The sequence below is a fragment of the Acartia tonsa genome, chromosome 7 (genome assembly GCF_053477335.1).
Source record: "Acartia tonsa isolate MP-2025a chromosome 7, ASM5347733v1, whole genome shotgun sequence".
Lineage (NCBI taxonomy): Eukaryota > Metazoa > Arthropoda > Copepoda > Calanoida > Acartiidae > Acartia > Acartia tonsa.
Window position 1 is genome coordinate 35189284 of NC_137266.1, and position 16180 is coordinate 35205463.

Genomic DNA, 16180 nt, shown 5'->3' on the forward strand with positions numbered 1-16180 from the left:
CATCTGTTGTATTACAGATTTCTTTACTTAATATATTATTTTGAATTTTGTATAATTTTCAACGAAAATAAAGCTTATAAATATGTTATTTGTTGTTTTCCACATTTCTGCTAATCTCACATCCTTATCTATCACAGCAAAACACCATCATCTAGAAACAAGAAAAATATTTTTCCACCAAAATCTGTTACAAAAGATGATATTTTCATTTTAAAGTAAATTATAAATATAAATATGTAATTGTAAGCTATTGTATCAAATTGGTCTAATAGCTTTTTACCTTAATCTACTGACTGACAGACATACATCCTGTTACTTTTATAAGGACATGAAATCAAAAAATGCCTCATTTACAACCAATCTACTCCATTATATTGAACTAGAGGTTGCGTTCTAGCATCCAAAGGCTCTGTATTCAAAGGGGTAAAAAGGTGCTATAAAGAATAGCCTTTAACTATTCTAAAGCTTAAATGTAAAAATGAATTAGCCTGAAGCCATCATGAAACCTATGAGAAGCTTCTTTAAACAGGAGAACCTTTTGAGGCAAATAAATCTCAATATCTCATATAATTAAATGTAAATTCTACAGGTCACGTTGAATTTAAGGTAATTTTTCCCCAACAATTACTAAACAAAGATGACAACATCCATAAAAGCGAAGCTCTGAAACGGTGTGACAGACGAACATTAACTCTTGTAGAGTGTCAGAAATGAATATACAAAATATGAATATATAGGTTTTGACAAAATTTTACGGGAATTTGTTGCATAACTTCCTAGGAACAGAATTCTGTTTAAGGTCATACTGACATTTTTAGGACTTGATTATAGAGATGCTTCGCTAAAATATTGTACTTTATTGTAATAGGAATCAGTAATCCAAAAATCTGTTTAAGGTCATACTGAAATTTTTAGGACTTGATTATAGAGATGCATCGCTCAAAATATTAAACTTTATTGTAATAGGAATCAGTAATCCAAAAATCAGATCAATCGGATGATTTTATCACATAAGAAATGGTTGTTAAAAAAGTAAAAAAAAATCAACTTGTTTAAAATGGACATACGGACATTCTGGTAACGACTATAGAGTTACTACGCTTTCTAAATGATACCTTACAAAGGAATCATCATGCAAAGTTTGATATCAATAGGACAATTTTAACATGCCTAAATTAATGAAAAAGGCTATCCGTTACGGACGGACGGACTGACCGACCCTAATTATAGAAAACTTCGCTTTTAAAACAATTTCTTCTAACCATTTTAGAGATTTTAAGTAACATACACATACACATATGGGCAAATAATTTAAATTAGCATCCTATGGAATGTTTATTATTAAAACTATGCAGTGAAGACTGCAAAATTACCCTCGGGGGTTGAAATGCAGACACATTAAGCTCTTTAGTCTAAAAGAGAGACAACATGAGAAATGAGAAATCAAGAGCTCGAGAGTAAGGAGAAGAGAGAGAAAAAGAATAAAATTATTGACCATAGGAAAATATCGACAATTGTGTTCAAATGTAAATCAGCAAACTATCACAAAATTGATGGTATAGGAATAAAAATATTTCTAATTAATTGTTTTTCTTAGCAAGCAATGATAAAGAAGTGAGGCAGTTAAAACATAATTTGTTGAAAATTACAAATCTGCAAAGTTTTACATTCTGTCAAAATACTAGTACTGACATTTTAGCTATTGAATAGCTACACCACAAGTTACAGTGGTTCCAAGACATCAAAGGGGAAGGGGGGGGGGGGTGAGAGGAGAAAGAAGTAGAAAAGAAAAGGAGAAAGAAAGAAATAGTATTTACGAAATTAGTCTCTAGTAGTAAGAGAGAAAGAGAGAGGGGGAGAGAGAGATGTAGAAAAAGAGTAAGAGACAGTTTGTAAGAGTGGTTGTAAGAGAGAGAGAGGAAGAGAGAGAGAGAGAGAAAGAGAGAGAGAAAGAGAGAGAGAAAGAGAGAGAGATAGAGAGAGAGAGAGAATATATAATTTCTCCGACAGAGTATACGATATATGTTTGTGAGTGTGGTTGTAAGAGAGATAGAGATAATGGGAGAGATAGAGAAAAGAGAGAGAGAGAGAGAGACAGAGAGAGAGAGAGAGAGAGAGAGAGAGAGAGAGAGAGAGAGAGAGTGAGAGAGAGAGAAGAAAGAGAGAAGATAATAAAATTTCTCCGACAGAGTCTACGATATTAGTCTCCGTGAGTACTCTAGTCTTACTAAAATAGTAATCAGTGCAACATCACAAAAAATATACGAGTTTTAAAATAATTCACAAAATGGTTTATAGACAATAACTGTCATAAATCAACGTCTATATATATATATTTATAGGCGTATTAAGTTTAAATCTAAAGAAATACCTATTTTCAATAATATTGAAGGTTTACATATTAATTTAAAATTACAGATAGTTTCGAATATGTTTGCCCTCTTCAGATGTCACTGTATAACTTTAATTTAATACTATTATACTATTTTCCAGTATGGCTTCGAATCCGATTAATACCCGATGGATTAGAACCGGTTCATAGCAATGCTAAAAAATCATGTATAGCATCTTGTTACAGACAATTTTCCACAAATATTAAAATAAAATGAAATTATAATATTAAAACAAGTTTTGTTCAAAACATCCAATTTCATAATATTAATATCCATGGAAAGCTGTCCATAATTTTTTTTTCTAGCTACCAAAAACATCTAACACGTAAGAATTTGTAAAAGATTGATTTTGTGTTCATGTTTCTAATACTGAAAGAAAAAGTGAAAAAATCTTATCTTATTAACTTTAAAGTTTAAATTTACAGATTTTGCAATGAAATTAGAAAGTGGTTATCTATTGCTCATTTTGATTGGTAAGTTATTTTATTCATATTCTCACAATTTTTTTTTGTAAATATAAATAGTACCATAGAGCCCTAGTTTGCTTCTAAAAATAGTATTGCTTTTCTTTTTTTACATTTTTGATAATCATTAATTTAAATAAACTTAGGCTGTCAAAAACAACCTTTGAGGAGAATTGTCTCTTCAAAGTCTCTTTTAAACAATGAATCCTCCCACCCTCTCTTTCCCCCCATCACATAATTTTTAAAACAATTTAAGAAAGGGGGATGGGTAGTTTCTGTTTATTACTTTAGGGCAAGTTTGGTTAGGTTAGGTTATATTGGTACTGAGTAGCCCTACGGGGTTAGAGGAACCCGGTATTAGTGTCTTAGAAATTATCTTAGTGACGTAACTAAAAACGAGGGATTAGAGGGGAGGTGGGAAAGGTAACCCCTAAAAAAGAGATGGATAATAGAGGTGATTGATAATTGATAATTGATAAAGAAAATGTAGGAAATAATTTATACTCTCTGTACTTTCTACCATAGATTAATTAATTTGTATTTTCTAGACAAGGATGACAACATCCATAAAAACGAAGCACAAAAATCAGAAGGTAGAACAAACGCACAATAGCTAGAGTGTCAGAACTTAATAAGCAGAATATTAATTTTGAAGTCTAAATGAAATTGCACATAAATTTGTTGCAAAATTGCGTAAATATAGCATACAGTAAAAGGACATACTTCCGTGCAAAATTTGAAATCAATAGTATAATTCTAATATGTCTAATAAATGTTGTCAAAAAAAGGTTGAAAAAAGTCCGCATATTTGATTAAATTTTTCTTAAAATCCGCATATTATGTTGATATAAACTATAATATATTATCACTAGCAGTAACATCACTAGAAGCTTTTAGGGTGGTAAGGGGGAAAGTTCATTCTTCCAATTTTCAATTTAAGTTTTAAAACAAAAAAGTAAAATTGCGGAGATGGTACTTTTTTTCTAGGTGTTATTTTTTTTGGAGAGTGGAGAGCCCTCTTCCTAAATAGTTATAAACTTCTCTATACCTATAATAAGCTTCACTGTAAAGAAGAACCCTTTAGGTTCAGCGGTTAACAAGATCCGTTGCTACAGTCAAAAAAAGCTTAGCTTACTAATTTATATAATAGGATATAATAAAGTCTCTTTGTTTGTTTGTTTGTCTTTTCCTTTTAAAATCTAGAAAAATAAATTGGTTTATTAAATTGGACTCTCTCCTCCTCAAGTGCCCCAAGAGGCCTCTAAGGCGTAGCCGCTAGTAATAGGATACAGTAACAAAATGCTAATCCTTATATCAAAGTAAAAGAATGTTTGTGTGTGTGTGTCTATTTATATGGAAGGATCTTCCTAACTAATATGCTTCTCCTTTGCAGGGACATAGGTCATAGGTCATGGGAAGGTTTATAACTATTTTAGGATAGGGTACCTGCACCCTCACGCGCTTAGAAAAAAAACCACCAACATTTTTTAAATTTTTTTCTTTTAAAACTAAATTGTCCTTTTAAGTATATCTGTCAGACAGACAGACAATAAATATATGGAGCAGATCTGTATAAATATAAGGTATCTTGACTAAAACTTACAGCTGGCTATCTAAAAAAGCAGTCGTGAAAATAACATTTCTCCAACAATAAGGTTTTTTAAGCATGACCGACAGTCAGACAGACAAAATAATGTATAGAGTAGATGCAGGGGGGGGGGGAAGGGGTGATTACTTGAGGGCACCCTCAAATTTTGGAAGTCGTTAAGTAGATGCACATATATCTTGGGTATAGTCCCTTTCATGACAATGCCTCTTAAGGGACGTTTCTTGGTATTTTCACAGTAGATTTTATCCTATTTCTAGCCACTGCGGGGGGGGGGGGGGGCTCTATCCATGCGGGGCCATTTTCCTAACCCTGCAGGGCAATCACCTAACCTAACCTAAAATAATCCATCAAAAGCTACTGTAAAAAAAAATACATTAAAACACCTCTTAAAAGACCTTTTCACTTAAAATTTCAGTTGTCTTTCTTCAATAGCAGCCAAAAAACACACAAAGCATGTTTTAAATGGACGTACTGACTTTCTGTTAACAATGATAGAGTTGCTTTCTAAATTATACCTAACTGTCATAGGAATCATCATGAAGAGTTTGAAATTGATAGGATAATTCTAACATGTCTTGTTTAATAATCTAAAATCAATTAATAATTTTATCTAATTTCAATTTCAATTTATCTATGAAATAAATGTAAAGCTGTACAGGTTAAGGCTACTATCTGACTCAATACATTTCTTTTTCTCCTCTTTTTAGCAACCGAATGAAAGTAATTCTTTTCAATTCCAGATAATTATAAGAATTGGTAACATTTGCTTAGATATTTATTTTATAAAAACATAGCAAAAAAATAATAACCGTATTATAATACAGGTATTAAATATTTATATACAAACAATTGAATATGAATAAAAATTAAGGATAGATCAATCAAATAATAATTATGTACAGTGTCAAAGGACTAAACAATCTTGTGAGAGGTAATATAACTTATGCATTTTAAAAAGATATTTGTTAAATAGACTGATTATTTAAAGATATATTTGTTAAATATGTTGCTCTACTGGATATCATTACCCTTGTTAGAATGTACCATTCATAAAGAAGGTTATTTTTTAATGGCAAAACTGTTTAAGCTAGCTTTTTTAACAATTACGTTCAAATTCCGTTAAATTTATTGATATAAATAATCTAATAATTGATTGTTTTGTTTTTATTCGTAATTGTCTTTTTTATATATACATTATTATGCTTAATTAAAAATTTCTGATAAACATCTCATTATATTTAAAGAAAAATTAGCTGTCTCTAAATTTAATATAGAAATAAAATTATTATGGAAAATCAATTTGGTATTTGTTGTGCAATATGGTGGAATTTCAAAAAATACATTAAACGTGTCTCTAGGAGCATTTTGGCAAGCGGCCCAGGTCGTTCGGAATAAAACGTGGAAAGACAAGGATAAAAAGTTAATATGAGAAGTCTAAAGTGACACAGTTTGAGAGATCTTAAGCGAATTATGTGAAAAAATTCGCTCGTAGTATTGAATAAAAAGTAAAAGGGCTGATGTAGAAAGCCTGGAGAGTTAGCAGACAGAAAAAAATTAAATTAACCTTAGTTGTCAGCTACGGCCGTTAGATGGCGGTAGAGAGACGTAGTATAGAGGGAGTACCTCTTGCGGCGTATTCGTGCATTATAAATGATATACAGGCTATATGAAGCGGCAGGGGCCGACAATGATGTACAGGCACGTTTATATACTCTTAACTGAGTGGTAGTAGAGGAGGACTCTACGTATGGCGGTACAGGCCAGATAAGTTTCTCAATTGCGGTAGGCAGATTGTGAGACGGAACGGTACAAGTTTAGATTAAAACCACGAGGGGTGGTTGTTGTCAAGCTGAGCGCGAAAGCAAGTAGTCATACACACACACACGCACACACACACTTACACTCGGACTACAGGGGCCGAGAGAAAGCTCGCTGTTTTACTTCATTCTTTATCTGACCATTGAACGAACAACATCTAAATACAAAAGTGAAAGAATAAAGAATAAAGGATAGTTGAAACATAGATTTATGCTACAAAGTCGCTTGTGATATTAATCGTTTAAGTTTTTTCTAAAAATTTATTTTTTGTAGCATTAGTTTCGCAATCCTTTATGAAACGATAATATTAATTGTATATGTAAAGTGAATTAATCTTTTTAAATGAGAAAGTAGATTTAAGTTTCGAGAATGGTTTTTTATAAGGATAAAATATTTCAGTTTAGATAGTGGTATGTAAATCAGAATTACCTAAGATTCAAAATTAAGCACGTTTTCGTAAAAAATCGACAAACGAACGTTTCAATTGTACGAATAAGCGTTCAACTGTGAATTTTTATCGAAAATTTTCTATCGAAAATGTGCTTATTTAAGATTGATGAACGAAAATTTGTTAAACGATTCGAATGAAGCACATAAGACAAAGAACTTATTCTGTTCCTATAAATCCTTTAAATTTACCATTCTCGAAACTTCTGGGTTACTTTAGATGGAACAGATTTACTCGTTCCGAGTCTTTCCGCGTTTTATTTCGATCGAGCTTCGGACAATATGACAAAATTGAGTAGGTACACGTTCCAAACGGATTTTTCTGGAATTCAAGCTATGAAATAATAATGTGAGGTTTTCATTGAAGTATTTAAAACGAAAAAGAAAATGATTCTTCATGGTAACAGTTATAAGTTATAAAATACAGACGAATTTATAGATGTAATCTTGAAAAGATAGCTTTAATTTAAAATGATAAATATGCGTTATTTTTACCAAAAACTAGACAAAACCCTTTTTTGTTGTTGTTGATAGCAATATCTTATTTCTTTACTCTCGTTTATATATAGTTTTAACCTAATATCTTTTGATTTAATTGTTATTGGTTTGAAATTTTGACTAAAAAGCTGGCTTAAAAAATAGCTCATATGTGATAAAATATATAGCATTTTGCGCTAACTTATGAGATGTTTATACAATAAGTATAATTATAAAAGCAAATATTTGAAAATTATTTAAAATCATTCAATGTTTAATGTAAGATTAAGCCAATTATTAATCACGAAATTACATATAGTTTTTTTATTATTTTGCTAAATAATCTATAAAATATTTACACATTGTAAGTCAACTCTTGAGTTATGTAAGAAGTACAATATCAGATGATAGATCTTATTTCAATTTTGAAAGATAATTTTATAAAAAAAATAAAAAAAAGTTGATTTTGTTTTTTAAAAGTGAGCAAAAATAATGTAGAATTTTTAGAAATATTTTTAATATTTTTTAAAAGCACAAAAAACCTTGATTTCAGGCCTATATTAACAATTCTTAAAAATCCTAGTAGTATCGACACATCCTATTTTTTTTACGTCACTAAGATAATTTCTAAGACACTAATACCGGGTTCGGCTTAATAGGCACTTTCAGGGAAAGCACCGACATGTCCAGTCCATATAGGACAATATCACTATTTTAAAAGAAAATATCAGCAAATTTACATTTTTAAAAGCGAAGCTTTTCTATAATTAGGGTCGGTCCGTCCGTCCGTAACAGATAGCTTTTTTCGTTAATTTAGGCATGTTTTAATTTTGCATGGACCGTTTCAGTGTTTTGCTTTTATGGATGATGTCATCCCTGTTCAATTTTGTTCTAGCTTCTGCTTTTATCCAATTTACAGCATTTATAATCGAGTGTTTGGCAAATAGTTGTTTTAAAACTGAATTTACATAGAAATGCGGAAATTATTCGGCATTATAGGACATTCATGTTCTCACAAAATTGCAACCATTTTTGCAATTTTAGTATTCAGTTGATTAATCCGATATAAAATATTTTCCGACCTATTCATTCAATTGATTTTGGTGTATTATTTGTCAAGTGGGACACTTTTCTGCCCTACCTCTCCGATTTTGGTAATACTGGATGTCTAGATATCTAGCTATCCATGAATGTAGGTACCAAAAAGTGTCCCACTTGTCAAATAATACACCATTATATTTAAATTCTCTTGAACCTAACTATTTTTGAAAATTTACTAATGTTTCCTAACCACTGCTGGGAGCTTGAACCATGCGGTGTCCTATTCAGGCGGGGCAAATACCCGGAGGATCTGTCTAAATTTTTATGTAACCTAACCTTGCCTTAAAATAAGCAAGACATTATTTTCTTGTGAAACACTCTCAGTTAAATGACAATAACCAATTTGTTTGTTGTTTTTGTTTTGACACCAAAGAGTACAATTTTCATGTTTGAATGGGAAATAGAATACAAAGCACATTGTCTAATTTATAGACAATTTTATATAATTCCACACAGCGGGGGTATTCAATTCATTTAGTTTACCAAATACAAATGAACAATGCTGCATACGGTCATAACACACTAATATTAATTTAAAAATATATTTGAAGTAAATTTGACCGAACCCTGCTTCAATTCTACTAATAAAAACTATAAGCGCCTCTGAAAACTTCATAGATAGCTCCATCTAGATAAAGATAGAATCTTTATCATAGTTGTTTTTCTCTTCTTTCCAAAGCATAGTCTACGCACAATGGTTGAGATAAAGATAGAGTAGGGGTTTGGCAATTATTAAAGAAGAATTAAATTTTATAGATTTTTGGAGATAATCGTTGCCAGGAACATTTACCGTGAATTTACCGTCAAATTTTATATAAAAATTTTATAGGGAATGGAATGGGCAATAGAGAAAATAATATAATTATTACTCAATTTTCTTACAGATTTATGCTTTTTTTATATGTTATTACACAGGGATCTATAGGGATAAGACAATGGACGATAAATTGATGTACATCCCCAATGTTGACACGCATAATTACATATTAAAATTAGTGGTTGAAATGTTTAAACACTGAGCTGATTAAAAACCAATTAAAATACAGTAAAGTCCCTAAAATGGTTAAGCAAATGAATAAGGAATATTTACTTCTCGCATTGTATTATAAACAGCTTTCCGCGGATATTGAATGTACAATTATAAGATTAAAACCAGTTTTTTTAGCCCCGAGGTGCCGAAGGACTCTGGTTTATGGTGAGATTATTTACGGGTCATCCCAAGGGTTTTTGCTATTTTATGTGAACCCAACCCCTCTACAAAAAAATAATGATAATAAACAGAAATACTATTATGAAATGAAATATCCTCATCTGACATTGGATGGATAAAGGCGCGAAGATTTCTGTATGTCCTAGTTATAGAGAAGCTACGCTAATAAAATCATGGAAACCATTTCAGATTATTTAAATGCATGTAGTATTGGTAATAAAACAATTTAAATTTATTTCTAATGTCTAATGGTTATTTTTTTGTGCTTCCATTTTTAGAGGCAAAGCTTTTTTATAAGTATGTATGTAAATATGTCAGTACAATGGTATAGAAAGAAAATACGTAATAGGTAATCCAATAAATCTTGTTTTTAGTATTAGTATAGTATATTTAGTATACTTTCACTATTCATTGACAACAACTCTTTTGAGTGCAGGATTATTGACTGGAAGTCATCTACTCATTGTTTTAAATTGCGTCCGTTTTTGGCTATTAACATGCTTTAGGCAAAAATTATAAAAACATTATATCATACATAACCAACAAATACGTTACTATCAGCGCCAAAACATTTGCTTTTTAGGATATTTGTATCCTTGTTCTATTTAAACTCACAATGTATACATCAATCAACCCCAAAAACATGCGTTGAATTACTCAATCTGTCTCAACCATGACACTTTGGTTGAGCTTGACTTCCGAATTAGCGGGAAGTTCACGAGATCAGTTGGCGAACATACAAACCCCCAATACCAGGAACCATCAAGTTTCAACAGCAGGTTTGAATATAGATTTATTGATGAAATTATTTCAAAGACCTGAAATTACAATATCAATTAGTTCATAATTCCAGTTATTTATAACCACGTAATCTTATTTGCTTTTTAAAAATCATTTTTCTCTACGGTAAAAAATCTTTGGAAACTTTGGCTTTAAAGGAAAATTATTTGGTTTAATAAATCATTGTTAAATGCAACAATAAGGCACATAAAAATTACTAAAACATATATTATCATAATTAAGTTTCATGCTTAGCTGGCTAAAGCCTTTTTAAAACTACATATAATCGTCCTATACACCCTTCTTCCTTATAAAATTAACAAATTCTACCTGAAGCTCTTATGGTTTCAAATCCCTGGTATACTAGGGTCGTTCACACACTATGAGACCAATGATAGGCCCAATTTTGTTCTCCGAAATCTTCACACCCTCATGTCTCATTCAAAAGTGAAAAACGTGGGCACATATAAACAATCCATGCCGCGTCTATTACTGAAGGAAAGTCAAAAAAGACGACATTTGCGCTTAGTTTTCAGTTAATGATAAGGAATTTAATTTCGAACTTGATAAACACAAAGCTTCCTCGAAAAGAGGTTAAGACACACCCCCCGTTTGAAAGTCAAATTAACTTCCTTAACGAGATTCAAGGTTTTTTTTTCGCGCTGAGCACTAGCAACATTTCTCACTAAACTCAACTCACCATAATCACATGAGAATGGCCACATCCCGAAAACGTGACAATTTTGCTCCTAACTAAATGAAACCCCGTGAAATGCATACACAATATTATACTCCTCACTAGGACTCATAATACCTCACATTTTAGGATAGAAGGATGGGGATTGGTTTGTACCATACAACATTCCATGCACATGACAATCACAAGATCACATACACAAATCCTAAAATAGATAATCCTATTAATCATGATGTTGTAAATATAACAACTACACTAATAATAATCATTTCATAATCAATAGGTAATAAATCATTATTAATAAATCAATAAGTACCTACGAAATCAGGTTGAAATGTAAATGTAAACAATAATGGTAAAAATAAAACGAAATAAATCTTAGACAAGAAAATTAAGATTTATAGGTACTTAAAACTAAATTTGTTAAGCATCAAAAAGAGTAGTAAGAAAAAATTTTTCAAAATCCTTGGGCAGAAAGTTTTTCAAACCTAATGAATAAGAACTGTAATATCTTAATCAACAATAAAACTTTTTAATACTTAAAGAATAGCAAAATAATAATATCTTCGTTAGAATTTTCATTGAAAGTATGAAAAAAATACCAATTTTTCTTTGTAAAAAAATATGAGACTTTAAATATGAATTTTCAATCATTCCTTGATCTGAATAAAAATGTTTTACTTGATTGAAATTCATATATAATTTTAAAAAAAATCTGCTAAAAAAATACTTGATTTTTTTCTTAGAATAAATATCGAATCACGCAACCTCGACACATTTATTCCTTTTTGTTAAACTTTTCAGGTAAGTTTTAAAATGAATTGTACTTTTGAAAAGAAATTAAACTCAATAAAATTAAATTTGAGCATATGAAATAGAAGAATATTTAATCGCATTTCATTTGATTCTTATTTTAGGCATAAAAATAGGCATATGAAAAATGTGGCTTTTTTACTAAAAAATCTCAATTTCCATAAAATAAGAATCAATTATTAATCATAACTTTTAACAACTGCCTGACTGATACAGCATGTTCTTCTAGGGGAGATTTATCTGTCAGTCTGAACAAGACTCTTGCCGTCTTTCTTCCATCCTCAATTCTCGTCACTCGGCCCATCCTCAAACATCTCATCAGCGGATTGGTACTCGTAACCAGAACTATATCTCCATCAGTTAGTGGCTCCGCCATCTCATCCTTCCACTTGGACATCCGTAATATCTTCGGTAGGATCTCCTGGCGGTAGGCAGTCCAAAACTGGGCAGATAAATCTTCCAACAACTTCAACCTGGAGGAAATTTGGTCCTCCGGTTTCATCGCCACATTGCACAACGGCTGGCGGTCAACATTTCCCAGCAGCTGGCCAGGGGTAATCAGCCGCCAATTCTCCACGTCGTTCGCAGCTTCAATCGTCAGTGGTCTGCTATTCATCAATTTGCTAACCTCCGCCAACAGCACCAGGAGCTCGTTGAAATTAACAGAACTATTCACCAACTTCTTGGACAGCAATCTCTTGGTTAATCCCACCATTTTCTCCGCTTGCCCAATATAATGGTGGGCTCGGGCCGGGATCTGAGACCAAGAAAACTCTACCTGGCTGCCCAACTTCTGCTCTAAAACCTTGCGAGCACCGGATAATTGTGTGCCCATGTCGCTTACTATGATCTTCGGCAGACAATGAACAGCTTCCAACTTGCGCAGGGACAACAGGATACTGCTGGTATCATACTTTTCCAAGGCATCTAACCACAACGCCCCTGAGAACCTGCAGACCACCACGAACACCCACACCTTCTTCGTTGCTGTCTGACTCCTCGTTTTGGCGGCAGCTCTCCTCGTAACCAGCGGACCCATCAGGTCGACTTGCACAGCTTCAAAAGGCCTGCTCGGGACCAACTTGTCAGGTAACACGTCCTTCATGGTAGCACGACATTCCTTAGCCCTCTCAACACTGCAGGGCCAACATTTCTTCACTTCCATGATGGCCAACCTCCTTGCCTTCACAATCCAGCACCAACGGCGGCTCTCAGCTAAAGTTCCACGGACACCAGAGTGAAGCTCAACATGTGCTTCTCTCATAAAAACAGCAGCTAACCAATTACCAGGCTCCAAAATTATTAAACCTGGCATGTCTTCAAATATCATTTTACGGCCGCCAGTAATGGCGTCAATGACTGGCTGTCCACGACCAACCATTTTAAGAATCCTCATCTCCCTGGTCACATAATTTCCTCCGGGACCAACGACAGGCCAGGTCAATGATACTTCATGCACTAATGGATTTAATGACGCATAATTGCCTTTAGCGTCATTTATCCACTCTTCCTCTTGGCTTCGTGACACAATGAAAAGTTCCGCCGCCGCCATAAAATTGTACAAAGACGGCTTGTACACAGCATCTGCGGCTGCTACATGACTACGAGCGGCTGTAGTCTTACCTTCTTGTCTGCTCTTTAGCTTCTTCAACCAGGTGTTCGCAACTTGCAGGACAGCTGCCATAATACGTTTGGCCTGTCCAAATGATCTCCTGTGCTTAAACCTAAAGACATCTCCAGCGGCTTCTCCGGCAACTTTCATTGAACATAACTTAACCATTTTGGTATTCAACTCCTCTGGGGGTAAAACCTGCTTGACTTCTTCGGCAGTTTTCACCGGCCACGCACTTTCATCCTGGCGCAACCATTCTGGGCCCAATCTGTACCTGGAACCTGGTCCCAAATCTGATACTTTGCAGGTGCTTCTGGTGCCCAAATCTGCAACGTTTTGCGTCCCGGGGACCCACCTCCAGTCATCCTTGTTGGTCGCAGATTGAATTTCTCCAATACGATGAGAATTAAATGTGTTCAACATAGCACTGTTGGAAACTATTTGTGATAAAACACACGATGAATCAGTAAAATACATCACTCTGATAATATCAAAGGGCAGGGCATCTCTGACGGACTTTGCCAACCTTGTGGACATCTGGCACCCCATCAACTCAAGGCGTGGAATTGATTCACACTTGACCGGCGCAACTCTTGACTTGGTGGCTAGCAGAAACGTTTCAAAACCTTGTCTAGTTGGCCACCTCAAATATGCATTAGATGCATAAGCCTCTGATGACCCATCCAAAAACATCATCAAGGATGGAAGGCCAGTTGGTTCATCCGGAACCACACAACGGTCAAACTCCAATTTAGCGACCTCAGCTCTGTCCTCCAGCGACTGAACAAGTTCATCCCGTAGACTTTTTGGAATGAAATCTTGCCAGCCCAAATTCAGCAAACATGTTTTCCGCAGGACAAGTTTAATTCTCAACAGAATAGGGCTGCAAAGCCCGATCGGGTCGAAGGTTTGGGCGGCGAACCTGTGGACCATCTTCTTTGTCAGATTCTCGTCCAAGGCGTCCTGGAGGTTGTACAAATCAGCATCCTCTTTCACCTTCCTTCCCTTGACTCTACCATCTTGGTTGACTCTTGTGGCGATGGACAACACATCGGTGGCTGGCTTCCATATCAGCCCGAGAACCTTGGTAGGCTGGCAATCATCTCCAGAATAAATGACTTGTTTGAAGGAAAAACTACCTTTACCGATAATCCTGTCGGCCTCTTTCATCATCTCCTTGGCTTCTGGCTTCGATCCTGCTCCCGAAATAACGTCATCTATGAAGCTGTGCTTCTCAAGCTTGACTGCAACTGGAATCTGAGGTAACTTGAATTCCTCATCAGGGTAGGTAGGTATTTGTGGCTCCTTCCATAATTCAGGTTTAGCAACAATTTCACTACCGTTTATTTGTCCCTCTCCATACATCTCCTTGACCTCTGCTTCACTCTTTCCGCTGAACAGGCGGGACGTCAACTTCAGGGCTGTAACTGCCAAATTTCCCGCAGCTAACTCGCCGAAATTTACAACTTTGGTCAGGTAAATTTCAAGTGGACCATCTGGCGTCGGGGAAAGTAAAACTCTCTTCATCTGGCTGTCGAACTCTGTGGCCAGGATGGAGTTATAAAACTTGGAGATATCCGCGGTTATACCAACCTTGTAACCGCGGAAAAGCATCAAATGATAAAATATCTTCTGCATTGGCGGCGGGCCTCCCAGCATTATGTTATTAAAACTGGTACCCTTGAACGTCAGAGAACTATTTGCACACAATCGCATGGGTGTGGAACTTGAATCCTCCTTGAAAGCAACCACTATTGATGAACAAGACTTAGGTCCTTCATACTGCAACTCTTCAGGCGTGGCTTTTTGGAAAACGCCTCTTCTTATGGCGTCGTTGAATACCTCCACATACATTCCATAGGTACCTTCCTTGACCATCCTGGCACGATCCTTTTCAGCAATTTTGCGGGCTAAACTCTCATTGTAGGGTAAAGTGTGAGGATCTTCAATATAAGCATATTGACCTGTCCACTTGTTGGACTGCAAGTCTAGTGTTAAACCTGCCTCAATTATCCTCTGCCTCTCACGCTGGTCCCAGGTAGTGCCGTCGGCCATAGCCTTGCACTCTTGACAAGCAGTACATCCTGGACAAAGTGCCTGCGGCTGTATGCCAAACGATTCAGACGTCAGAAAGTCTGGCAAAGTGCCTCCACTGACACTGACAGCCTTATAAGCTGACTTTTGATCTCCAGCTCCACCATCAGCACTCGTACAGATAAAACCACTACCAAAAATGGTTCGCCACAACATAGACTGGCCCACTTTCTGGTAGGTTGAAGGAAACACGTCAGGATGTGTATTTCCAATGATGATATCTAAGCCTCCACTAATATATGTAAACCTTTCTGGCGGCATTTTAAATATCTCGGCGGCAGTTTCGGGGTGGACCGAGCGCATCTCGTTGGCCCCGCCGAGGGTAGGCATGACAGCTGCCTCAAACTCCCTCAGATTGCCGTCCCTATCCTTCAGATAAAACACAACGTTGCGGCAGGAAGACTCACTGCCATCAGCTACAGAAATAGTTGTATATCTGCCAGTAGATTTCAGCTTCAACTTGTTGGATAACTTCTCAGACACAAGTGGCAAATTTGCCCCGGAGTCAAACATTACCGTGGCGTGGCAGGTGCCGCCGCCAGGTGCTACAACAGGAACTAACTGAAGTAAGAAGGTACAGGGGCTGGGTGCAGAACTTGACTTGTAAACTGTATTCACACCAGCACTAGCCTCATGGAGTAACCTGGAATGGTATCTGTCGCAAT

At 35.0% G+C, this 16180-nt stretch overlaps 1 protein-coding gene across 3 annotated transcripts in view; it reads left to right on the top strand.

The window, feature by feature from the left end:
• Nucleotides 1–2822: 2822 nt before the first annotated feature.
• LOC145323656 (transmembrane and immunoglobulin domain-containing protein 1-like) overlaps nucleotides 2823–16180 on the top strand; it is a 46892-nt gene continuing 33534 nt past the window's right edge. For all 3 annotated transcript variants that reach the window (XM_080166075.1, XM_080166078.1, XM_080166076.1), the window contains exon 1: nucleotides 2823–2866. In XM_080166075.1, coding sequence (XP_080022201.1) covers nucleotides 2827–2866 — 40 coding nt within the window. In that variant the 5' untranslated portion in view covers nucleotides 2823–2826. The remainder of the gene's footprint in view (nucleotides 2867–16180) is intronic.